At 51.2% G+C, this 25,781-nt stretch overlaps 1 protein-coding gene across 1 annotated transcript; it reads left to right on the top strand.

The window, feature by feature from the left end:
- TBX19 (T-box transcription factor 19) lies at positions 1-25,199 on the top strand. Its single transcript, XM_086694637.1, has 8 exons — positions 1-2,320; positions 10,041-10,305; positions 11,949-12,083; positions 15,081-15,142; positions 16,781-16,842; positions 19,064-19,252; positions 20,812-20,947; positions 23,909-25,199. The coding sequence occupies exons 1-8, from the start codon at positions 2,118-2,120 to the stop codon at positions 24,192-24,194; spliced, it is 1,338 nt and encodes a 445-aa protein (XP_086550763.1). The 5' UTR covers positions 1-2,117; the 3' UTR covers positions 24,195-25,199.
- Positions 25,200-25,781: the final 582 nt, after the last annotated feature.

Raw genomic sequence — 25,781 nt, 5'->3', positions numbered from 1 at the left:
GAGACACAGAATCCAAAGCAGGCTCCGGGCTCCGAGCCATCAGCACAGAGCCCAACGCGGGGCTCGAACCCACGGACCGCGAGATTGTGACCTGAGCTGAAGTCAGATGCTTAACCGACTGAGCCACCCCGGCGCCCCCGTCATATCTGCTTCTAAGATGTATCTGGAGTCCGTTCACATCTTTGCGGCCACTGCCGCCACTCAGGCTGAGCCACCACTGCCTCTTGCCTGAACCGCTGTTAACAGCCTCCTAATCTCTTTACTTCAACCCTTGCCTTTGACTGGTCTGTTCGGTACAAATCAGACTTTGAAAAGTACAAAGCAAATCATGCTGCCTTCCTGCTTCATTCTGTCCGCGGGTTTCCTGTCTCACGTTGGATACCATCCGGTTCCTTGCCATAGTTTACGAGGCCCCTCTCGGAGCAAATCTTCCTCTACTCTCTCTGCAGCACCCTTCCGGCCCCGCCTCCCACAGTTCTTCGACTGGCCCACCCCTGCCAGGAACCGCTTGGGGTTCCTCTGCCTGGAACTCTTCCCCGACTCTTCCCCGACTGTGTCCTTGGCATCTCGTTGGTTTCGGCAAGACTGTCTGCTCCTCCGAGGTTTTCCACACAACCCTCTCTAGTTAGGATCTTCCCCGCCTTGCTGGGTGCCACTACCCCACCCGTTACGCAGTCTGCATAGACTCGTCACCGCTGAGCATTTTTCATTTTCCGCATCAGGTTGTTAATTCCACGAAGGCGCAGGCTACTCGGCCTCATTTGTCGCTGGATGTGACGTGTCACCAGTATTTGGCACTTACTAGGCACTGAATGCGTTTTAAGTATCATCTTTACCCTGACTTTCTCTTCTCTTTTTTTGTTTTTATTTTCCCTTTAATCCTCTTTGGGTTGTAATGAGAGAGAAACTCCTAACCCCCGGGATCTACCCCTGGCCAGCTCTGTCCTTGCCCCCGCCTCCCCGGCTTGTACTGTGTGTCATGGGTGAAAGAAGCATCTATTGGCGGTCTCTTCCCAGGGAAAATGGGGCTTCACCCCAGAATGCCGGATAGGTCGTGGGCCATCTAAGAGGAAAGCCCGAGAGCCCTTGTGGAGCCCTTCTGGATCCTTCTGGATCCTTCTGGGTCCAAGTTGCTCTGCCTAGTAATGTCAACAGCTTATTTTCACTCACTGAGGGCAGTGCTTCCTTGGAGAGGGTAATATGATGCTGAGTGAGTTTTTTTTCCTTCCTCTGGCTGGGGCTGGCCTCAACAAAACTCGGGCTTTGACTTCTAGGGAGGAAGGACGAGGTTTGGAGATCTGATTGCGGGAGGTGCTGGGGTCCTGTGTGTGCACAGGGTCCCGGAGGAGGGAGAGGAGCAGTAGGGGGTGCTCTGGGAGGAAGGGGGCCCTGGCTCTTTCCCCTTCCTCTGGATCTCTGACTGTTGAGTGGGTGGCACACAGAACATCTTCACTCACCCTTGGGTACGGCTGCCATATTCCCTGGCGTGGTGCCTTTGGCCTTTCGTGTGTGCTGTTCCATCCGGGGCTGGTAGATATCGGAGGGATTTGGGTTCCTGACTGTGGCAGGACAGCCTGCTTTGGCCTCAAGTTTGGCGATTCTCCCCAGGAGCTCTTTTCCTATAGGTACCACATGCCACGATTTATACACAAACATGATTTGCCTGATTGTCGCAGTCTGGGCCTGGAACAGTTTTAATTAATGGGAAAATGGTCCTCAAAACAGTGATTAGACCTCTTCAGGTACAACAAGATAAAAGCCTGATAATTTGGATGGAGTACTCTTCTTAAATGTCTATTCTATGCACAGCAGCCAATGGGAAAGCCAGGCTCTCTCCCACCTGATCCAATGAGTAATTAAGAGAGGGCTTTTTCTTCCTACCTCTCCCCGCCCTCTCCCTCCCCCTCCCCACTGAAGCTTAACAGGTTGGTGGTATAATTTGGAGACCTTAAGGGGTGTCATGCTAGGAGCTTAGGCGAGAGCCAAAGCATCTTCTCCCCAGCTCCCCAGGCATTGCCGGGCTGGGGTTTGAAAAGCAGGCAGGTGAGAGGAGGAAGGAGCTGGAAGCAGGCTCGAGGTAGGTCACGACGCTCCGCAGCCAAGTTTGAGAGGGGCCTATGGCCATGAGCAAGCTGGGCGCCCAGAAGACCAGTGATGGCACTGTTTCTCGGCTGCTCAACGTGGTAGAAAGTGAGCTTCAGGCAGGGAGGGAAAAAGGTGACCCTACGGAGAAGCAGCTTCAGATCATCCTGGAGGACGCGCCTCTCTGGCAGAGATTCAAGGAAGTCACTAACGAAATGATCGTGACCAAGAATGGCAGGTGAGTGGATCTGCGGCCCGGCCTGGGCTGCGGGGGGGCTTGGCGAGGGAGGTGAGACCCCCCGAAAATGGAAGAGGCTGCCGCTCTTCACTCAGAGGCAGCCGAGTCGGATTAAAATGCTCACGAGAAGAACAATCTCAGACGGCTTTCCCCCAGCCAGCTTGATTAATTTCCCGAGGTCAGAGAAGCAGAGGATGAAGTCACCTTGCATGCATTCTCCATGGAGAAATCCTGGGAAATTACCATAAGTGGGGGCCTTAGGGAAGTTAGTCGGGAGGTGATACTATGTTTTGACTGACTGCGTATCTTGGAGCCGACCTGAGCTCCACCTCTGTTCGGATAAGGTGAAAGTCAACTTTATTTGGAAGCCGGATGTTTCCTCTTAAGGGTAGCAAACTTGCCAGGGAATTGTGGACTTAGCTGAAGATCGGGAGCCAAAGGGCAAATTTCATCTCACTGCCTGTCGCGACATCTGCTTCCTCGTGTGTGTTTGTGGTGAGGGTTCCTCTGAGATTGTGTATGTTTGTGGTGACAGGAGAACCAACGCAGGAATAGTTGCTGAAGCCATAACATACTGTCTGAGAAAAGAGAAGAGACCCGCTTTTTTCCCATCGCCACAAATGAGAGATTAACAGAAACCGATCTCCGGTGGCATTTCTTGGATTCTATTAAATCCAGCCCTGCTAAGTGGCTGTCAGGGTAAGAGTGGGAGGTTTCACTTAAGCAGAGGAGATGCAAATATTTTGAAAGAAAATCTCTCTGCTCCCAGCTTGGCCAGACTGGCTCCCGAGAGTCAGACGATGCTCACAGAACCGTTGGTTCACAAGGTCAACAAGTACAAAAGTCAGAAAGCATTTTCGATATGCTCAGTTTCAGCAGAGCTCCAATTGTGGCCCTTCGGAGAAATGCTGGTAAGAGAGAAAAGTTGGGGCCAGCAGGACCTCTGGCAGGCTTCTGCCCTCGGGCAGAATGCCTCCGTCCCTGATGTCTTGCTTTCCTCTTTTTGAATGAAACGCACCATTCCTTGTCTACCTGGGAGAATTACGACACTGCCACGCGGGTGCCCCGTAATTTTGCAATTTGGGAATGGCTTCCACGTGCCTCTGTTCACCTAAATACTTTTTCTGCATATGTAAAATCGGAAAATCTTCCCAAGTTTAAAGTCCTTTAATGTCAGCTATGTGAAAAAATAGCCTTTGTAGAAAAGTCTCATGTCGGTTAGTCTTATCTGTGGAGGTCCTGCTGTCATCTCCCTTCCTCCAGTGAACTGAGTCATTTCTCAGGTTCTCTTAAAGGTCTCTGAACCCCTTAGGATCGAGATTCTTCCAAGAGACCGTTCCCCTTATACTTCAGATAAAGAAGGGAAGACACATGTCTAAGAAATTGACACGGTGGATCGTGAGTGAGCGTGGCCTATCTCGTATTTTCACAGGTTAGATTGTTAGCCACATCTTAACGTTCTCGATACCAAACGATCGTTCTTGTTCCTGTCCCCTTGTCTTCCCTTAACCGTCTGTCCCTGCGTATCTCCTCTGTACCCCCGGCCTCTGCCTGCAGACCCGCTATCTCCAGATGCTTCATCCCTGCTTCCAGACCAACTCCTGAGCCCGGGGCACATGCCCCCGTGGCCCTTCTCTGTGCAGAAGACTGTTTCTGGTATTTAACACCCAGCTGTAGCCCTTTCCATTCCACATAACCCACCTGCCCCCGTGGGCAGACTTTTGGGGGTCTAGAAGCTTCAGTGGGGGTAATCAGATAGCTCCTGTCCACTTGATGTCTCCTTGTTCTGTGTTAATAGCAAATTTTGAAATAACATAGGGTGGGCTGATGAAAGAATTCAGTATATATATATATATGTGTGTGTGTGTGTGTGTATGTGTGTGTGTGTGTGTATACACACACACAGAGGAGGCTTCTTTCTGACATTGATCAGAGGTAGTAAAGAAAGTACGTCCCCCTGGACCCTGATGGGTTTCAGAAACCGGGACCCTGATGGGTTTCATTCCTCCCTCCGTCTCTCCTGCCTCACTCCCTGTCCTTCCTTTTCTTCCCCTCCTCCCTTCCCCCTTCCCCCTTTCTAAATACAACTTTCAGTTTTCCCTCTTCAGTCGTCTTTCAGCTACAACAGCAACACTTACAACATCCCCCTAGAGCTCATTTGAATCATCTGTAGGGTGTGCAGCTTGACGAGTATTCTCTTTCATCTCAATCCTTGGAGACAGGAACTTCAACTTTAGGTCGGAGAAAACAACAACAACAACAACAACAACAACAACAACAACAACAGAACCCTTATTCCAGGCTTCCGAGGCAAATACATGAAATCGCCTGCGCCTCTTATTGTCTTTACTATACCGTCTTCACCTGAGTGGAAAAGGCCGTATTTCCCATGTATTTCCACGCAGTCAAATCATTTCGACTCAGTTCTGATTCGGTTTGCCTTGCACACGTTTTCAGAAACTGGAAGCATTTCAGATGTAATTGGTGTGCCCATGTGTTATAAACAAACAAGCATGGGGAATCATTAAGTTGAATTTGCCCGTGATTAAGGGCAGCGAGCTGACCGTGCGAGAGGGGGGGAGACGGAGGCTGTGCATCAGGCGAAGCCACTTCCCTGCCCCGTAGCTCACACACCGTTTCCCCCCAAAGTTCACAGTTAGGATTCGTGGGGATCGTGGGTATTGGTGCCAGCTGCCTTCTGCTAACCAGGTTCCTTCTGCTGCTCTTAAGGCTGTTTACCGTCGCACAAGCCTTGACACGCGCGCGCGCACACCCACATCCTGACGGGTAGTTGACGAATATCATAGTTCTGCGGTGAGAGCGGAAGGTGAATATTACCTTTCACCATCTCTGCTGTTCCCCACCTCCAACAGCTGCCCCTGTCTTCCTGCCAACGTCACTCCTCGTAGCCTCCTTCGCAGCACTGGCCCTCAAGATCCGTTAGGAGAAGACAGAGGGAGGAACCGACCTCCTAGCAAAGCAGAGTTCACGGGCAAGGCCCAACCACCTGTGGTCCCTCAAGCATGGTTTTGGGGAATGCTTTTTCACCCTGCTGCATTTGCTTCTCTATTCCTCTCTCTCTCCGTCTCTCTGTCCCTCCCTCCCTCTCTCCCTCTCCCTCCTTCCCTCTTTCTCCCTGTCTTCCCCCTTCTTTCTGTCTCTCTCCTTCCCCCCCAACTCCCGAATTAGGGACCGACTTACATATTTCTCAGCTCCTCACCAACTCTGGGGCTCCTCTGTGGTGAGCCATACCTTGGAAACAGAAGGAGGAAAATCAACCAGATTAGAAGTGCAGTTCATCCTGGGCGCCTGGGTGGCTCAGTCAGTTAAGTGTCCGACTTCAGCTCAGGTCATGATCTCGCGGTGCGTGGGATCGAGCCCAGCGTCGGGCTCTGTGCTGACAGCTCGGAGGCTGGAGCCTGCTTCGGATTCTGTGTCTCCCTCTCTCTCTCTCTGCCCCTCCCCTGCTCACCCTCTGTCTGTCTCTCTCTCAAAAACTAAAGAAAACATTAAAAAAATAATAGTAAAAGGAATGACACTATGTTGTGCACCTGAAACTAGTGTTATAGGCGTAAACTATACTTCAATTTAAGAAAAGAAAAGGAGAGAGAAAAGGTGTGGTGAACGTACCAGAGGACGAGGCAGTGGGGCAGAGTCAGAGGAGCACGGACATGTACCTCCTGAACCCCAAGTGCCCAATCTGTGAAATGGGCATGGCAACATTTACTTCCGTGGGGCAAAATGAGACATGAGTGAGATGCACATATGTTAAGTCCCGGGTGCCGTAAAATTCCGTGTTTAGCTGCTGTCGCTGGAAAAACTGTCTTTCGTTAAGTCATCTCGTAAATCTTAAGGCAGAGTTATACGATCACACCATGGAGAGAACAGCCCGGCCACGTGCTGGAACAGCCGCGTCCTTCCTCGCACTTTAGTGTGAGAAGATATGTTACGTGAGCATTTTTTTTCTTTTTATTGCTTTCACACGTACCGCGTATCCTTACTGAGAAAACTTCCGGTGCTTTCTAACTTTGTGTGTGAAACGACAGTGATCCACGTTTAATTCCTGAGTTTTCTTGAAAAACCCAAACCCAAACCCAAACTTCAGCATTTCAGAGAAAGCAAAGGACCAGGAACCAGACCATCTCTTCTCTGTGTACGTCGTGCAAACAAGCCAGGCTCCTGGCTGTCAAAGTGACCCAATCTGACCCCTACGATCATTTCTGATGCCCACTTTTGTGATTCTTTGCAAATGACATTTGTGTTTTCAGGAGGTTTCTGCTTTCTTTTGCTTTCTTCCTTCCTTCCTCCCTTCCTTCCTTCCTTCCTTCCTTCCTTCCTTCCTTCCTTTCTTTCTTTCTTTCTTTCTTTCTTTCTTGTTCATTTATTTTGAGAGAGAGACAAACCGTGAGCACAGGAGGGGCAGAGAGAGAGGGAGAGAGACAGAATCCCAAGCAGGCTCTGTACCAGCAGCACAGAGCCTGACACGGGGCTCAAACTCACAAACCACGAGATCGTGGCCTGAGTTGAAACCAAGAGTTAGACGCTTAACCAACTGAGCCACCCAGGTGCCCCGGGGCTTCGTTTTCTGTACGTGGCCAGGATTATTAAAATAACGGAAAACATTAAAATGTATTGCGAAAGGGAATAGTTCAGTCTGATATGAGAGAATAGATGAAATCCTTCTGTCGGAGAAAAAGCAAAAGGGGGGGGCGCCCGGGTGGCTCAGTCAGTTAAGCAGCCCACTTCGGCTCAGGTCATAATATCACAGTTCGTGGGTTCGTGCCCCGTGTTGGGCTCTGTGCTGACAGCTCAGAACCTGGGGCCTGCTTCGGATTCTGTCTCCCCCTCTCTCTGCCCCTCCTCCTCTCATGCTCTGTCTCTCTCTCAAAAATATAAATAAAACATTAAAAAAAAAAAGAAAAAGAATGTGCAAATGGAAGAATTTAGATGACACAGGGAGCCTCCCGAGGGGAGAATCCTCATTTTCCTTATCATGAAAGTCTCATCATTAATGGAGAGGAGAGACAGGTGAGTAACGCCGTGTTCAGGCAGGATCTGGATTCGAGGTGCATCATCTGATGCATTTTTTCCTAGAAACTTCTTTTAACTCACATAATTGTCATAACCTCCTATTTAGATTTTGTCTCCTTGTGCCCACCAAGACAGAGGGAAGGGAGAAACAGTTCTGCTGGGAGCCGGGGGAAGGAGGAAACCTTTAGCATTTCCCACTCGTGATGCCAAGGCCAGGGTCTCTGGGCAAATAACTGTGATCCTGCTGGAGAATAAAAACTGTGGTGGTGTAAGTTATTAGTTTGCTCTTTTTTTTTGTTTTGTTTTGGAAAAAGAATTCCTATGCTATCGAATTCATCCTTTGTAGAGTATACAATTCAATAGTTTTTAGAATAGTCAGCCATCACCGCTATCTAATTCCAGAACATTGTTCTCACCCCTAAAAAGGAACCCAAAGCCATCAGCAGTCACTCCTCTGTTCTGCCCAGACTTCTTCTCTCCAGAGAGAAAGGCGGAGGGAACTGGCACCTGTCAGCCAGGCAGAAGGGAGGTGGAGCTGGTGTCCCGCGTTTCCAACTTCCAAAGTCACTGCCCCGGGGCAGGATTCTGGAACAGAAGCAGAGCTGGGCCAGCTGAAGGGCTTGGATGTAATGACAGAACATCCGACGCTTGCAAAGCACTCACTAGGCGCCAGGCCTTAGAATGAGCACTTTGGTGAATTAGCTCGTGGAGTTCTTGCCCCCCGTGGACAAGGCTGGGGTGAGTGTGCTTGGAGAACAACTTCAGGAAGGGCGGGAGACGGAACCAAGATCGCTCTTCCGTCCGGCCTCTCGGAGGGACTGCCGAATCCTTACCGAGTCCCGGACCAGAGACACGAACCAGGCTCTGTGTTCCGCCGCAAGGAGATGGGAACTGGTCTCTGAGGCAGGGGTCTGAAAGCACACCCCACCACCGCCAGCTGGAAGACCAAGTTGAAAGAGGAGCCAGGAAAGGAAATGCCGAGGGAAGATAATTCTGATCTATGTCCAGATTGCTCAGGAAGCCCTCGTAATGTCAGCTCAGGAGACAGGGAGCCTGCACGGCTTGAGTCTGTCTCTGGGTCCGTCCCTTGTCATCTGCCTGTCAGGTCCCTTTTCTTTTCTTTTCTTTTTTCTTTTCTTTTCTTTTCTTTTCTTTTCTTTTCTTTTCTTTTCTTTTCTTTTCTTTTCAAGTTTATTTATTTATTTCGAGAGAGAAAGAGAGAGAGTAGAGGAGGGGCAAAGAGAGAGGGAGAGAGAATCCCAAGCAGGGCCCGACGCGGGGCTCGAACTCACGAACCGTGAGATCATGACCTGGGCTGAAATTAAGAGTCAGATGCTTAACTGACTAGGCCAGCCAGGCGCCCCTCCTTCGTTGTTGTCTTCAAAGCCAAAGATGCTTTGAAGCTAAGTACTGCTTCAGCTTTAATGTTCCTGTGATGCACCCGGGGCTTTGGGAAAAGTGGGTCTGGAGTGAGGTCGGAGGTTCCGCATTTCTGATGAGCTTCCAGGTGATCCTGGTGCTGCTGGGTTGGGGACCGCTTTGGGTAGCAAGTGTCCAGACTCTCGGTTATTAGCTTCTCAATGTGGAGATTCGGATTTCAAAAGACATGTTCACAATACGATGACGTCTGGGGCCATCAGGTGGTGGAGGGGGCATGTCCGGAAACCAGGTCTTTTGAGGATAGATTAGAGCGACTTAGGACATTCGGTGAAGGAAAAACAAACCAGAGAGAGGGAGAAGCCAAGCGAGGTAGCCTCTCTACACATGTGAGAGCACATTTGCTGGCATCGTTCTAGAGGGTGGAAGAAGGACCGAGGACTCCAGATCGGTGCGTCTCCGAGTACATCCCTTGAACACAAATTCGCACAAAATGCTCAGTGAAAGGATGGTCCCGCTGTCCTATAAGTTCCGTGTGTGCACAGTCCTCATCTGCTCGGAGGTTTATCGTGCACATTCGTATATTAAAGGCTCTGAGAAGTCACGCAGGGAAGGAACTGGTCTAGCTCTGTAGAGCCAAGCGTTCCCTCACTTATTTTTACCATGAAACCACGTTTTCGCCATTCAATGCTATTGCTGTCATTCAGAGCTAGTGTTCTCTGTGACAGGGGAAGGACTGGTTTGTGGCCTTAATGGAAGAACTGATGTGTGCCTGGAGGAAGTCTTTGAAGAAAGGACTTCGTGAGGATGTGGCATGTGATGATATGCTTTGGGCTTCAGGGTCCTCTGTCAAATGACTAGATTAATGGTTTTCAGACTTTAAAACGGACCACAGTGGTTTTCAGTAAAACTCGTATATCTATACAGATATAGACATATTTAACTCTATTTATTTTGAGAGCGAGAATGCACGGGGGGAGGGGCCGAGAGAGAGGGAGAGAGAGAATCCCAAGTAGGCTCCCCGTTGTTAGCATAGAGCCCAACACGGGGTTCGATATCATGTAACCTGAGCCAAAATCGAGAGTCCGACACTGAACTGAGCTCCCCAGGCGCGCCCCTAAAACCCCAGTCTAAAATGCATTTGTAAAAAAAGAGGCTCTGGAATGGGGGGCTGCTGTCCTGGGGCACTCTCTGTACCCCGAGGCTCTCCACGGAAGGTCTCCGCGCAGTGGAGAGACGGCCGGACCAGGCGAAGGGTGGCCCGAACCCGCCGCCATCCCCCCTGTGACTCAGTTTCTGCCTCTTCTTTTAGACGGATGTTCCCCGTCCTAAAGATCAGTGTCACGGGCCTGGACCCCAATGCCATGTACTCCCTCCTGCTGGACTTCGTCCCAACGGACAGTCACCGCTGGAAGTATGTCAACGGGGAATGGGTGCCCGCGGGCAAGCCAGAGGTCTCCAGCCACAGCTGCGTCTACATCCACCCGGACTCCCCCAACTTTGGGGCCCACTGGATGAAAGCTCCCATCTCCTTCAGCAAAGTGAAACTGACAAACAAGCTCAATGGAGGAGGGCAGGTAAGATCGGGTCGCCTGATCGCCTGGCCTCCGACCGCCCCACACCACCAATCAAGAAATATCAAGGGTGCATTTAGGCAATTAGAGGGGTCCTCACCGGCCTCTTCTCCCATGGAAGCCAATTATTCCCCGGAGTCCAAATGTGAACAGGAATAAACAGCTCTTAATTGGTGCTTTCAGTTTTTAATGGACTTCCTGATGTTAAGAGAGAGGGAGAGAGCGCGGTAGTTTACTTAATCATCGAGGGCCCTTTCAGAGTTTTGTCTTGTGTGGGGCTTTTTACCCAGCCCCCCGGAGAAGGAGATGGTTGTGGGTACCAGGGTTTTGTTGTTCTCTCCCCTCTGTTTTGGTGTAAGTGGCATGTTGGCAATAGACAAATGCCTTAATAAAAAGCGGCTCCCAAATGAAATAATTGCTACCTCCGCTCGGGCATGATGATAATTGTCAATAGAATATTGAATCCGCCTTGGGTTTTCAGAACAACAAACACACCTTAAAGAAGGAAGGTTTTATTTAAGGTCTCCAATTAGAGTAAACACGAATTTGGGGCTTTTTCCTCCTTTGTTTTCTCTGGCAGGATGGCGGATACTAGCGTAATGTGTAAGGTTGTGATTAATGTTATAAAATGTAGACCGTTTGTGGGGGGGGCAGCGTGGGGGAACTCTGTAGGCTGTTCAGAGCTGGAGCTGGGAGGCGAGGCCCTCGCCCCTATTTCCTGTTGTCGGCCTCTCAGCCCTCCATCTCTGTGGCCTCTTCTGATCCCCATGTTTAACCACCCGGGACACGGGAGTTGACGTTTTAGGAGGAGGAGGTGACCCACCCAAGCCTGGGCAATAGTCAGAAGGTTTCAGTTCTTTATTAAAACAGGAAATTGAAAAGCGAGCTGTTCTTGCCTCCCACATGTCACAACCGAAGACTTATTCTTTCTTTTTCTTTTAACTTTGTTTATTTTGAGAGAGAGGCAGAGAGAGAGAGAGAAAGGAAGAAAGAATCTCACACAGGCTCTGCACTGTCAGTGCAGTGGGGCTCGAACTCACGAACCCTGAGATCATGACCCGAGCCCAAAAAACGTGAGTCAGAAGGTTAACTGACTGAGCCGCCCAGGCTCCCCCACGACTTAAGCCTTTTAAGAAGGCTTCTGTGTGAATCGCAGAGTGGGTGCTAGGTAACCGTTAGACGTCAGACATCCTTACTCTTTAGCTGGTCGCTCGCAAAAGGCAGCCACGTCAGCATTTTGAGATGTCAGGATTCCTCATATGGAGAAAAACAGTATGTTTTAATGGATCGAAATCCACATTGTTGTTCTGAAAATAGGGAGAGAGCGAGAGAGAGAGAAAAGGAAGGCATGATGTTGGCAGAGAACTGAACGCTTTAGAACTTTCTGGCAATCCTAGCATAAGCTCTCATTTCATGCTCCCTGGGAGCTTCTGAATAACTACCCCCCCCCCCCCCCCCCCGCCCGCCGCCATTCAGTTCTCAGACAAGGGAATCGTGTGGTGGCAGCTCCGGTGACCCGGATTCAAAACGTGTGGCCCTGACTGGGCTTGGGTGCCCAGCCTGGGACCAACCAAAGGGGTCCCTATTGCCTGTGCTACACCAGGCTCTGCATGGCTTCTCCTTCTCTTCCTCTCCCACCTCAACAGATAATGTTGAATTCTCTGCATAAATACGAACCTCAGGTTCACATAGTGCGCGTCGGAGGTGCCCATCGAATGGTGATGAACTGCTCCTTCCCAGAAACCCAGTTCATAGCCGTGACCGCCTATCAGAACGAGGAGGTGAGTGTGCACAGGCGCGTGCCTGGGCGGCTGTCCCCCGGAAGAGGGTGGGGGATGGGGACCAAGCGTGGATGAGAGGTGGGTTTCTGGGATTCACCGGTGAATCTAGCAGAGCTAGAGTCCGGAACACCCCAGCGGAGATGAAGTTGAGCAGGAAGAAGCCACTCTCCACTCCCTCTTGACTGTTGGCCAAAGGCCTGCCATCCTTGCTCTCCTGGTGCACGGTTGTGCACTGCGTTAAAACCAACAGACCCAGGAGTCTTTGTATTCCGGGCCCAGCGAGCGCTCGGCCCAGAGCTGGTGCTCAGAGCTGGGTGGTCTCCTGCTCCAGGAGCGGGTCTGTGAGAGCCGATCCCTGCACGCCCGCCTCCGGCTTGGGTTAGGCTTGGGTTAGGCTCCCTGTTGGCTCGTGCTGAGCACACTGAGGTCTCTCCTGCCCCACGGGAGCCGCTGGCGCTTTGAGCCGAGGAGGCAGAACCTGGCCTCTGTGGATTAGTTTGGGCACAGGACGTTTGGGTCCGGGTGCACCTTCTAGGGCTTTCCAGGTCTGTGTGTCATCGGAGGGGCTGGGGGCGGGTTAGATCCTTTCTGACTAAACTTAAAAAAAAAAACGAACACTTTTTGTAAGTAATACAGGTTCATTACAGAAACTTCCCACAATAAATACATAGTGCAGAACTACCTTCAGTGAAAATTACAAACAAAAGGTAAAAATGTATTCTTTCCCTCCTGCCTTTTGAATCCAACTCCCCAAGGCCGCCACAAATAACAGCTTAAAGTGTGTGTCTCCCCCCCGCCACGTATTCTCTGTATATATAAATATATATGAGAATACAGACTTACATAAGTTGGCTAATGAAGTACAATATTGGTCTGAAAATTTCTTTTTATTTCCCATTTAGCCGTATATTATGGATATCTTTCTATGTGATTAGGTTCAGGCATATCTCTTTTTCTGAAGTGCCTGCAGAGGATATATGGTCTTTCGGGCAATCAGCTCCCCAGGGTGGCTATTAGGTTGTTTACAGGTGTTTTGTTTGCTCTGACCCGTGATGCTGCAAAGAATATCCCAGTATCTCCGCCCCCGCTGTTTGCTTGCATGGATGAACATCTAGAAATGGAATTCTCTGTCAAGGAGGGGGTGGGTTGAGAATCATGGGACATCACCCAATTACCTCCCCCAGAGAGCCCACGCCTCTGCAACCCTCCCCCGGTTCCCGACACGGGTGATGATCAGCCCTTTTCAGTTTTGATAACCTGATAGGTGAAACAAAACAAAACAGAACAACCCCAAAGTATCTTATTGCTGCTTTAAGCTGTAGATCTTTATTTGGAAGCTTTAAAAGATTTGGAGCTCCCCCCTCCCCGACCCCCGCCCAGCCGATGGAGTCAGAATCTCCAGGGTTGGTGCCCCGAATCTGTAGTTTTTAAAGTCTCCCTAAAGGATTCTGATGATGAGCATTCGGATTTGGAAATGGCTACCTTAGTGCCTCGAGGTGAAAGTGAATTGTAGGTCTAACTCCCATCACAGACGTGCAGAGAAAACGTAATTTCGTTTCTGTAAGTCGTCTGGCCTCTTGGCCGAGTGCCTCCAAGCAGTTAAATATTAGATCATTTAAACAGGCCCTCAGGTGGTACTGACCGTAGGCTAAAACAGGCTTGTGTTCTAGACGGCCTTCCTTGCCCTGCTTCTCTCCCTATGGTGGAGTCTGGGTCTTTGAGGGGAGGGTGTGGCTTTTGCGACTCTAGAGAGTGGGGAGGGGGTGTTGGGGACTAAGCCCTAGCCGCTTCCGTCTCCACGGCGATGCCCCTGCCCACTTACTCCCACCTGCTCCCTTAGTCAGGCTGCCTGCTGGGTGGGTGCTAGAGAGTCCCCTCCGGACCACCAGCCTGGCTAAGGCCACCCCTCCGGCAAGCTCCCCAGCCTCATGCTGTGTTTCAACCTTGATTTTCCCCCCCGCTGGGAATCAAGCCCAGGAAACCCCACCTTAGAGCCTCCCTCTACCATCAACACTTTCCAGCCAAATGGGTGTAGATGCACCCTGAGAGGGGAGCGTGCACCTGGGGGTGCATGCTAGGTCTCCCTATGCACCCGAACACCCCCCCTTCTCTCCCCACGCCCCCCCTCCCCCCGGGTTTAGGCCAGGAGAAAGACCAGGTCACTCGCATCAGGCTCTGTGGCTTTCCTCCCTCTTCTGATTTCTTCCGCATTCCCGGGGCCAGAAAGAGGCGTGCTTTTATTTCACTTTTCTTCCTTCCCCCAGGCCCTTGCTGCAGCGAACATTCTTTCCAACGCTTATTCGTTCAGCAAAATATTTGTTGAGTCTTAGTACCTGCTGGGACTACTGTGATGGGCATCACAGATGTGTGCACCGCCCTCAAATCACTTACACTCAGGTCACGAGAGCACACATGCGTCATATACACGTTTATGTACGTCCGGGGGCTATGAAGAAAAAGGACACCCGCGAAGGCCCGTGGGTTGGCGCGAAGGCGGGTGGGAGTGAGAATCTGTGTTTGTGTGAACATGAACGTGGCCCAAGGAGTAAGTGATCCCCGAAGACTTATGGAGTGACATTGGGCCGTACTCTCTGGGTGAGGGGGAATCACTCCGACTGTGTTCCCAGGGACTAGAAAACTGACATGGGGATGTTTTGGGGGGGGGGGGTGTTCAATTAGAAAAAAAAAAGGATGAATAAATAAAAGAGGACATGGCAGGTTTAGCACATCAGGCTTTGCTCCTTTCTAATTTTGTCCTTCCCTTGCTCGCTTTTGCTGCGTTTGCCTTTTTCGCTGCAGCCACAATACAGCATCCTTTGTCAGGAACGGTGTACTAGTAATTTCGTGCAGAAGGAAGCAAAGAAACGCGGACAGGGAGAAAAGGGAAGAGGGGGAATCCTTCCGATTGGACCGAAATTCACAGGTGGAGATACAGGGTTCTGTCTGTTCGTAACGTGTTCCGCTTTCACTAACGCTTCTTGTCTTTGTAAACTCAAGATAACAGCTCTCAAAATCAAGTACAACCCTTTTGCCAAAGCCTTCTTGGACGCCAAGGAGAGGTGAGTAGAGAAGTTGCAGCGAAATCTTGCGGGTTGGCTTCTGCAAATGTGAGATTGACGACAGGGTGATCTTGAAAGGACACACTCCCTCTGATAGAAAGAGGTTTGCAACATTCAACTCGATCTTCAACAAAATCCTCACAATTCAACAAGTTCCTAATTATCTGTCCCTTTTTTTTTTTTTTTTTAAATTTTTTTTTCAACATTTATTTATTTTTGCGACAGAGAGAGACAGAGCATGAACGGGGGAGGGGCAGAGAGAGAGGGAGACACAGAATCGGAAACAGGCTCCAGGCTCCGAGCCGTCAGCCCAGAGCCCGACGCGGGGCGCGAACTCCCGGACCGCGAGATCGTGACCTGGCTGAAGCCGGACGCTTAACCGACTGCGCCACCCAGGCGCCCCGCTAATTATCTGTCCCTTAAGCACGGCTCCAGGGGAACCTCATAACTGGCAATGTTTTGTCAGCTCCGTTTTACTGCCGGTTCTCGAAAGTAGCACAGGCACGTTTAAGAAAACATAGTTAAGTGATTCAGATTTTTAATAATTCACTCCTCCCCTCCTCCGATTATCTCTGAGTAGTATGGTTTCAATTTTTTTTTTTTTTTTTTTTTAAACTGCGTGGAGGGGCGCCTGGGTGGCGCAGTCGGTTAAGCGTCCGACTTCAGCCAGGTCACGATCTCGCGGTCCGTGAGTTCGAGCCCCGCGTCGGGCTCTGGGCTGATGGCTCGGAGCCTGGAGCCTGTTTCCGATTCTGTGTCTCCCTCTCTCTCTCTGCCCCTCCCCCGTTCATGCTCTGTCTCTCTCTGTCCCAAAAATAAAATAAAAAAACGTTGAAAAAAAATTTTTTTTAAAAATAAACCGTGTGGAGCCTAGGAGAGGTGAGTGATTCATACAGGTAGCTCATAAAGGAGAGAGCTTTTGAGAGAAGAACGTTCAGAGACTTCTGGGATCGTGAATGGTCACTTTAGGCCAGTGGCTGTACGTACATCTTTGCGTTTTTCCTTTCCATTCTAGGGAAAAAAAGAAAAAAAAATAGTGCTTATCATTGACTTCTATCAAACGACTTTGTCCGTCCTGTCAATATTTGATTTAATGTAATTTCAGAAAACCAAAGGCCTAAAAAAATAAAAAAAAAAATCTGATGTGTGAGATAACAGAACTTTGAATATGCGGTCCTGACTTGGAGTCCTAGCTTTGCCGTTTCCTGGCTGTGTGACCTTACATAAGTCACTTTACCTCTCTGACGTTCACTATTTAAATCTGTAAAATTGGCATAGGAATATTTCCCCCCCCCGGGATTATCGGTGGTTCTAGCATATCACAGATGTGTTTGTGTCCCGAAGTCCTACGCAAACCCTAGCTGTTGCTATTGCTCGAATTTTGCCAGGCGGGAGCAGTGACCCCAAATCAGTGAGGTCAGACTAAATAGGGATAGCTATAAATATGGCAAGCTGGAGTCACATGAACTTGAAATTCAAAGAGGAATTGCACATTAGATAAAGTATCCTGGAGGAAGAAGCGGGGGAGAGATTCGAGATGAAAGATATAGAGTGCTTTGCAGAGAGAATATGGGATAGACTTTCCGCAGGACTTGTAGAATACGCTGGATGGCCATGGTGTACTTTCCTCTCTTTCAGGAATCACCTAAAAGACATTCCGGAAGCTGTCTCTGAGAGCCAGCACGTGGCCTATTCTCACTGTGAGTTGGGTGGACAGTGGGTGGGACATGCCTGGGGTGGGGGTGGGGGGGCGGGAAACACTGGAGCCACCCCACCCAGACTGCACTCGGACCCCACCTGTTGTGTTCCAAAGCTTCTTTCAAGACTCCACAGGTTGTTTCTTCCACTCAAGACATGTGTATGCCCTTTCCAGAATTCCCAGAGAGAACTGGTGTTCCTGGGGGACTGGACTGAAACTCAGGCAGGAGATAGGCATGGGGTGATGGATTTCTCAGACTCAAGTTTTCACCTCCCAGAGGCTCAGGACTGTCTCCTCCGTCTCCACTCTGCACCCCACACCCTTGTCAGTCTGGCCTGGATTGCCCCTGTTCTTAGTGTTTGCCCATTTTTGTGTTGGTCACCACTGCAGCGTTTCCCTTGCACATGTGGGGGAGACTGGGGAGGCTGACAGGAAAGCCATAGGGTGAGGGTGAGTGATATGCCACTGGGGGCTGGGCGTCCCTAACAGGGCACTGGCCTCCCCATGTCTGGATGGCATGGGAGGAGGGGAGGAAGTCCCCTAAAGCTGCAGCAGAATCCCAGGTGAGTGAGGTCAGAGCAGAAAGTTAACCCTGGTGTCGGAGACGCTCTAATGTGAATTGTGGGGGTTTGCTCGGGTCCAGCTGGGGGTGGGGGGCCCTCTACTCGCTCGGTCCCCTGCGCCTCTGCACATGCACACTGTGGAGCAGCAATATCGTGCATCAAAGGGAGGAGCTCTCAGAAAAACACTTTTTAAAGGGAGCTGGAATAACAGGCCTTGTGTATAGTACCTGCTTGTGAAACCGCATCTTTTCCAAGCTCACACGTTACGGTCTTCTCAGCGAGCTTCTTCAGGTGTGTCCCTTAATGTGGCAAACCAAGGGGGCAGGAGTCCAGTTCAGGGTGACCACATGCCTGGTTTTGCCCACTGGACACCTGCATCAGACAAACTTTTCTTTTTTCTTTTTTCTTTCTTTCTTTCTTTCTTTCTTTCTTTCTTTCTTTCTTTCTCCCTTCTTTCTTTTCTTTCTTTCCTTCTTTCTTTCTCCCTTCTTTCTTTTCTTTCTTTCTTTCTTTCTTTCTTTTCTTTTCTTTCTTTCCTTCCTTCCTTCCTTCCTTCCTTCCTTCCTTCCTTCCTTCCTTCCCTCCTTCCCTCCTTCCTTCTTTTCTCTTTCTTTCTTCCTCCCTCCCTCCTTTCTTTCTTTCTTTATTTCTTTCTCCCTTCTTTCTTTTCTTTTCTTTCTTTCTTTCTTTCTTTCTTTCTTTCTTTCTTTCTTTCTCTCTCTTTTCTTCCTTCCTCCCTCCTTCCTTTCTTTCTTTTCTTTCTTTCTTTCTTTCTTTCTTTCTTTCTTTCTCTCTTTTTTCTTCCTTCCTTCCTTCCTTCCTTCCTTCCTTCCTTCCTTCCTTCCTTTATTCCTTCCTCCCTCCCTTCTTTCTCTCTCTCTTTCTTTCTTTCTTTCTTTCTTTCTTTCTCCCTTCTTTCTTTTCTTTTTTTCTTTCTTTCTTTCTCTCTCTCTTTCATTCCTTCCTTCCTCTCTCTCTCCCTCCCTCCTTTCTTTCTTTCTTTCTTTCTTTCTTTCTTTCTTTCTTTCTTTCTTTCTTTCTCTTTTTCCTTCCTTCCTTCCTTCCTTCCTTCCTTCCTTCCTCTCTCTCTCTCTCTTTCTTTCTCTCTTTCTTTCTTCCGATGCCTTTTCTTTCTTTCATGTTTTTTGTTTTCCATTCAAAACCAAGTTTCTGTGAGCCATCCTGGCTCATCTTGCTTGGAGTGAGAACCACAGACACCTTTCCCGCTGGGCAGAAAGAGGCCTTCCACGCCTGTGTAACCACATGAAACATTCCCCCCCAGCTGGACATTACATATGCGTCTAGCATCAACAGGTTATTGCTTCTCAGACTGACTTTTAATTTAATTCAGTGAAGTCAGAAGCAACTTCACTTTTGCATTTCTGTAACTTTTCACTCAAACGGTCTTTTATGTCATTCGGGCCCAGCGTTCCTCCAGAGGCTTTCCGAACTTTGATAGGAACTATCATCCTTCTCCAAAGAAGCCAGCTTCGGTGCTGCTGTGGAAGGGGGGTGGCGGCGGCCGCGGTCCCCGTCGCTACCCCGGGCGGATGTTCAGCGTCGTTCGCACAGAGACGCAGTATGTGCACTGGCTGGTCAGCTGCCTTTTGGTGTGGAAGTTCAGAGTCGGTCTCTGTGTCTTCCTCTTGTCTATTCTAGTGGGAGGCTGGATCTTTTCCAATCCTGACGGAGCATGTGCAGCAGGAAATGCCAGTTACCAATATGCGACACCCTTGCCTCTGTCCGCAACCCACACCCACCATGGCTATGAGCACTATCCCGGCCTCCGCGGTCACCGGCAGGCTCCCTATCCTTCTGCCTACATGCATAGAAACCATTCTCCCTCAGGTGTGTGATTTTGCGAATTAGGCCCTTGGGGGTGTGGGTAAGGGGGGCGGTGGTGCCGAGAAATGGGTACACAGTGAGTAGTAAAAAGAAGCATCCGAATATAGGTAATAGTATTGGGTAATATCATTGTGATGGTTTTTTAAAAAACTTTTCATGTTTCTTTATTTTTGAGAGAGAGAGAGAGAGAGAGAGAGAGAGAGACAGAGTGTGAGCAGGGGAGGGGCAGGGAGGGAGCGGGACACAGAGTCCGAAGCAGGCTCCAGGCTCCGAGCTGGCAGCCCAGAGCCCGACGCGGGGCTCGAACCCGCGAGAACCTGTGAGATCGTGATCTGAGCCGGAGTCGGACGCTTAACCGACTGGGCCACCCAGGCGCCCTATCATTTTAATGTTTTATTTTGTATACTAATAGTTGGTTATGTAGTTATAACATTATTCGTGTTTTATAATTGTTTCGTAAGACGCTCCATCTCCTGGTTTCTCATGGGGGTGAAGGGCCTCTGCTCACCGCCTCCGCAGGGCTCTTTTCTTCACTTGTATTACGTCCGGGGGACGCGGGGCCCAGAACTGGGGAGCTTTTAGGAAGACCTCTGGGTCTTCCTAAAGACCCAGACTCTGGGTTGTTCCTGATGTTGGCTCAGGTCCTGATCTCACGATTCGTGAGCTCGAGGTCTGCGGTGATGGTGCGGAGGCTGCTGGGGATTCTGTCTCTCTCTCTCTGTCTCTCTGATTCGAAATAAAGATGAGGAAACATTAAACATTTTTTTGTTGTTGTTGTCTAAAGAAATAAGTGAGATTCGTGGCATGGGAGTCAGAGGAGAGGGTTAAGATCCCACCCTGAGCTCTGTCTGCAGAGGGCTTTCTGGGTCACCGGCTGCCTGTCTCTGTGTCCCTTCGTGTGCCACTCCCAGCAGCCTTGAGAGCTGCTTTCGGGAAGGAATAGAATGTAGCTTAATGACACCAGAAAGTAGGCAGCGTTCTCGCTCTGCTTCCCGGTCCTTTCCCACGGTCAGCACGTAAAACACAGCTTCTGAGCCCCTGCTACACGCCAGGCCCTCGTCCAGACAGTGGACGGGAGGGTGATGAAGGGAGCCAAAGACGTAGAAGACACTGTTCTTGAGGTGTTTAAGTGTACTTGGGGTTGCTGAGAAGAATAAGGTGTGGGTCCTTAGAAATCTCGTCTGGGGCACTGGCGGGCCCTTCGGCCTGTGTTGAGGGGATGCTGACACGATCCGTTCTTCAGGGGGCGTGAGGGTGGTGATGAGTCAGACGGGTCTGTGTCATGAAGCGTGGATCTCCTCTCCTCTCTGAGCCTCATGGACAAAGGGGAGAGGACAGGTCGCTGTTGTGCCGAGAAAAATAGGACCGGAACGTGCCATGTGGTTGGTGTTCCGTATACCTGAGGGCTTCCTTCTTTGCCGTTTCCCTCGGAAAGCACTAACAAACTATTGGCCCCTGTGGCACGAGCCACGGCCACGTTTCGCCCTTGAATAATATCATTGGCCTCCATCGTTGCGTGTTCTACACACCCCATCAACTGAACTATTGTTATTTCCCCAAAGTGAATTTGATAGAAAGCTCCAGCAATAACCTGCAAGTCTTCTCCGGAGCCGACAGCTGGACTTCCTTATCTTCCACACCCCACACCAGCATCCTGTCTGTACCCCACACCAGCGGGCCGATCAATCCAGGGCCTAGGTAAGACCAACGCCGGCAACGTGCTCATTGGTGGTCTCGAGGTCTTGACATTAGCACTGGAGACTCAAGTTCATTCTTCTTCCTCGGGTGCCTTGGCCTAAGCCATTGTCCTGACTCCTAAGCCACTAGGAAGGGAACATGAAAACAGGATGGGCTTTTCACTTTCAGAGAGAAGGGAGGGGGAGAGCACCTGCTCAACTGTATGCCGAGACCCTGGATTGTCGGTGTTCTCCTAAGCCACCCATCCGAACAGGGGAACAGACGGTGGGTGCCTGGCCCGCAATCCAGGTAATAGGGCAGAATGTAGCATGCCGGACCCGAGGCGGAACTCCCACACTAGAGACCTGCATGTCGTTCGAACTTCTGGAGATCGGTGTGGGGAAAGGGACAGGGAGGGACCTTGGAGTTTGAGGGACGCTGGCTTTAGTCCTGATTCTACCTGGTATGGGCTTTGTGGCTTCAGGCGGTTTCCTGAGCCTCACCGAGCATCTGCTTTCTTATCGCTAAGATGGAAATGATATGAGCGGCTCAGTAGGTTATGGTGAGCTCACAAGGAGAACACACATTAAGATGCGTTGTAAGCAGGAGCGTTCCACGTAAACGTCCGCTGTTGCGTTCAGTTCCGTGTGCAGAGTTTTGAGAAGGTCCTAAAAGGGACCCAAAACGAAAAGGTGGGTCTTGGGAGATGTCTGATAACTTGTGATTTGCTGGTCTAGAAAATGTTAGGGGAACGTAGTGCTTTGGTCTACAGCAGGGCTGCTCACACTTGAATGGGTGTTAGTCTCACCTGGGAGGCAGGGGCTCGGTCGGTTAAGTGTCTGACTTCTGCTCGGGTCGTGGTCTCCTGGTTTGTGGGTTTGAGCCCCGCCTCGGGCTCTGTGCTGACAGTTCAGAGCCTGGGGCCTGCTTTGGATTCTGTGTCTCCCTCTCTCTCTGACCCTTTCCCGCTTGCACTCTGTCTCTCTCTCTCTCTCTCTCTCTCAAAAATAAGTAAACATTAAAAAAAAAATCACCTGGGATGCTGTTAAAATGCACAATCTGGGTGCCTGGGCGGCTCAGTTGGTTAAGCGTCTGACTCTTGATTTCGGCTCAGGTCATGATCTCACGGTGCGTGAGACTGAGCCCCACATCGGGCTCTGTGTCGACAGTGTGGAGCCGCCTTGGGATTCTCTCTATCTCCCCCTCTCTCTGCCCCTCCCCTGCTCACCGAGTCTCTCTCTCAACATAAGTAAGAACTCTAAAAAAATGCACAGTCTGATGAACAGATCTGGGCTGGAGCCTGAGATTCTGCATTTAACAAGCTTGCGTGGGTATTGCTGGGGTTGCTAGGATCTTGATGGTTTTGATACTGATGGGGCTGTGGCGATCAGGGTCTAGCGCTGGGCTACCCCATGCAGCAGCCAGCGGTCGCCTGCGGAGACTGAACCCTTGAAATGCAGCAGGTCCCCATGGACGTGTACTGTGAGTACACGGAAGTCTGAAGACTGGGTAGGAAACAAAGAATTAAACATCTCAACTCTTTTTTTTTTTTTTTTTTTTTACCTTGAATGCATGTTGAAATAATATTTTGCACGTTTTTGGTTCCATAAGATATTATTACCAATAAGTGCATTTTTTCCTTCTTTTTTTCGTTTTTAAAATATGTGGCTGCTAGCAAACGAAGCCTGGCAGTTATGGCTCACGTTTTGTTCCTATCGGTCGGTACGCGGCTGGATTCCCTAAAGGAAAAGCACAGGTTTGGGGTGTGGTGGCAGGAAGTGAGAAAGCGAGTCCTTGAAGATGGTAAACGATCACGTGGCAGGTTCCGTCCTAGATATTTTGTTCGTTGTTCACGGTATTCAGCGACATCCACGAGGCTGCCGTTAAAGTCCCTATTTTACTGTTGGAGAAACCGTAGCTCAGACACATTAAAGACGTCCTGAAGGTCATCCAGTAGGTGGTGTCACCAAGTGCTTGGTTCTCCTACTGGCCCACGAGGCATCAGGAAGGGGCCCAGCCGCGGGTGATGCCGTAGAAGAGACCTCTTCTAGAGGTCAGACCCCAAATCACAGCAGGCCGAGCGAGCTAACGAACAGACAGACAACAAGCAAACAGCCAGAGCATGGGCTTTTGCAGGTTTCGTGTGGCCCAGCCAGGTCTATAGTATCTGGACCATGGCACGGAGTGCAGGCTGGCGTTTCTGTTTCTGGTCTCCCCAGCAGCATCTTTAACCCGTTACCGACTCCCGTCGCGATTTCGCTGGAGAATAGCAAACGCGTCCAGTGCGGTCACCGCGCAACGAGCCCGTTCTCCCGTAGCTCAGTATCAGGCGATAACAGAGGCTCTAAAATGTCAGGACATCGCGATGGCTGAAGGCTTAGGGCGCTGGCATTTACCCGGCCTGTCCCGACCGCAGTCATTTCATCTACGTTTGGGCGCAAAATTTGCTGCGCGTTACTGTCGACCGGAAAGCTTTTAACAAGGCCTGATCCCCAAGCGGCACGCCAGACTGGTAAAAACCTGAGGCTCTCTGGCGGCGGGACCCAGGTGTCAGAGCTTGCTAAGTGGTTCCAGCAAGCAGTTGGGTTTGGGAGCCAGCAATGGAGGAGTTCATTATAACGCCCACCGTTGGGTGAGCGCCCCGTGCGAGGCCTCGTATCCTTGTTGTTGTCTAACCCTCGTGATAGCGTCTGTAACGTGCGCATTGTCATCACTCCAGATCTTGAAGGTGAGGAAGCCGAGGCTCAGAGGTATTGCCCGGACCAGGGTCTCGGGGGCAGTAAGCGGCAGACCGGGACGCAAACCCAGGTTTTCCGACCCTGGGTGTCCCGATCGTTGTGTCCGTCACGTCCCCTCTCTTCCAGGGAGGGGTCTCACTTACAGGCTGGGCCCTCTGGGTCAGAGCTGGAAGGAAAGCCGTGGCCGGGTGCTCGGTCCCGAGGCCCGGGCCCTCAGCAAGCGTCTGTGTCTCTGTCTCTGCAGCCCCTACCCGTGCCTGTGGACCATCAGTAACAGCGGCGGGGGCCCCGCCGGGCCGGGCCCAGACGTGCACGCCAGCTCCCCGGGGACGTTTCTCCTGGGGAGCCCGGCCGTGACTTCGCCCCTCTCTGCCCAGGCACCCGCTTCGGCCGGCGTGGAGGTTCTGGGGGAGCCTTCGCTGACCAGCATCGCCGTGTCCACCTGGACGGCGGTGGCCTCGCATCCCTTCTCGGGCTGGGGTGGCCCGGGTGGGGGAGGGCGCCATTCTCCCTCTTCACTGGATGGTTAGGCAGGATCCTAGGGAGGGTGTCGGCGGAAAACCTTCTATGCGTAGAGCTTTTAGAAACCCCACCTGCGGATCCCAGGAAGTTAGACTGCGGGGTCGCCTCGCCTAGTGAGCTGGGGCGGGTGGGGGGGGGTGGGTGGCTTACAGGAGATGATTTAGTCTGATGAGGCTCCCTGGTGTCTCTTTGCACTCCTGTTTCTCTCTGCAGCTCATCTGCGGCCCGCTTAGGTAACCAAAGCTCACTGAGCACCTCCCTCAGCCCTGCCCCTCACTTCCAAATGGTTCCAGAAGGCCCCACTTCCTGTTCTATCTGAGCTCACCTGGCCTGAGGCTTTCCAGCCTCGTGCCGCCCTGCGAAGCATCTGTGGCCACCAGGCTTCTGCTCTGAGGCCAAGGGAGGGCGTAAGGCCACCGAGTGACGTGAACGCGCAGAGAGCTAGTCACGGTTTACTCACAGCTCCGTGCCTGGGATGGAGGAGATGAGACCGTGACCTTCCCTTGCTCAGAAACCGTCCATGGCTCCCCGTTGCCTACAGCACGATGTCCTACCTCCTGGCCAGAAGGACACCGTCGACCGGCGAGCCTCAAGCTTCCCTGCGTGACCCCATTAGCGTCCTACGTTTCCGTCGAGGTCGACGTTCTGCCTGTTGTCTCAACGTTCCGTGGACTTTGCCACCTCTGTGCCTTCTCGGCGCCTCAGCTGTCCTTCTCGGTTCCGTCCCGCCTCTGGGACTCCCGCCCCTCCCCCCCGGGGGCCGGCTGAGGCGTCACTGCCCACATCATACCCCTGAGGTGCCTGGGCACGAGTGATCCTGCCCCGCCGGTTTTTGCCTCCGTTTTGTGGAGCTCGCCCCATCCTGCCTTGTGTTTTTGTCACCTGTGAATGTGTCTCTCTCCCCCTAGACTGTGAACCCCTTGAGGGTGAGGACTAGCCTTCTCGTCTTTGTACCCCACAGCACCCGGTGTCTTGCCTATAGTAGGTGCCCAATAAACACTGGCCGAATGCAACTTGGCGTGCAGTGCATGCGTGCTAGGAGGACAGCCATGCAGCTTGCGGGATGGCAGAGCTCGGAGACACGTGTCCGGGTTGGGGTAGCGTGTCAATGTGGGGAGCCCAGGAACATGCTGTGTTACCCAGGGCTCCTCGTCTGAGGCAGAGCCCACGGGCAGTGACTGAGGAGCCGGAGAAGGTGTGGGCAGAGCCGTTGCTTCCAAATACGGGTCCTTGGAGCCCCCCGTGCCGGGATCACCAGGGGCACCTGTTAGAAACACAAATTCCAGGGGCGCCTGGGTTGAGCGTCTGGCTTCAGCTCAGGTCACGATCTCGCGGTCCGTGGGCTCGAGCCCCGCGTCGGGCTCTGGGCTGACAGTTCGAGCCTGGAACCCGTTTCGGATTCTGTGTCTCCCTCTCTCTCTGCTCCTCCCCTGCTCGTGCTCTCTCTCTCTCTCTCTCTCTCTCAAAAATAAATAAATAAACATTAAAAAAAAAAAAAGAAACACGTTCCTGGGCACATTCCATACCTATGGGATCAGCATTGTTAGGGCTGGAGTCCAGGAATCTGCCTTTCAAAACAGATCCTACAGAGCCAA

Source organism: Puma concolor, chromosome E4 (genome assembly GCF_028749965.1).
Source record: "Puma concolor isolate L17-30 chromosome E4, mPumCon1.1.hap2, whole genome shotgun sequence".
Classification (NCBI taxonomy): Eukaryota; Metazoa; Chordata; class Mammalia; order Carnivora; family Felidae; genus Puma; species Puma concolor.
Note: the sequence above shows the minus strand (reverse complement) of the source record. Positions and strands in the feature narration are given on the sequence as shown.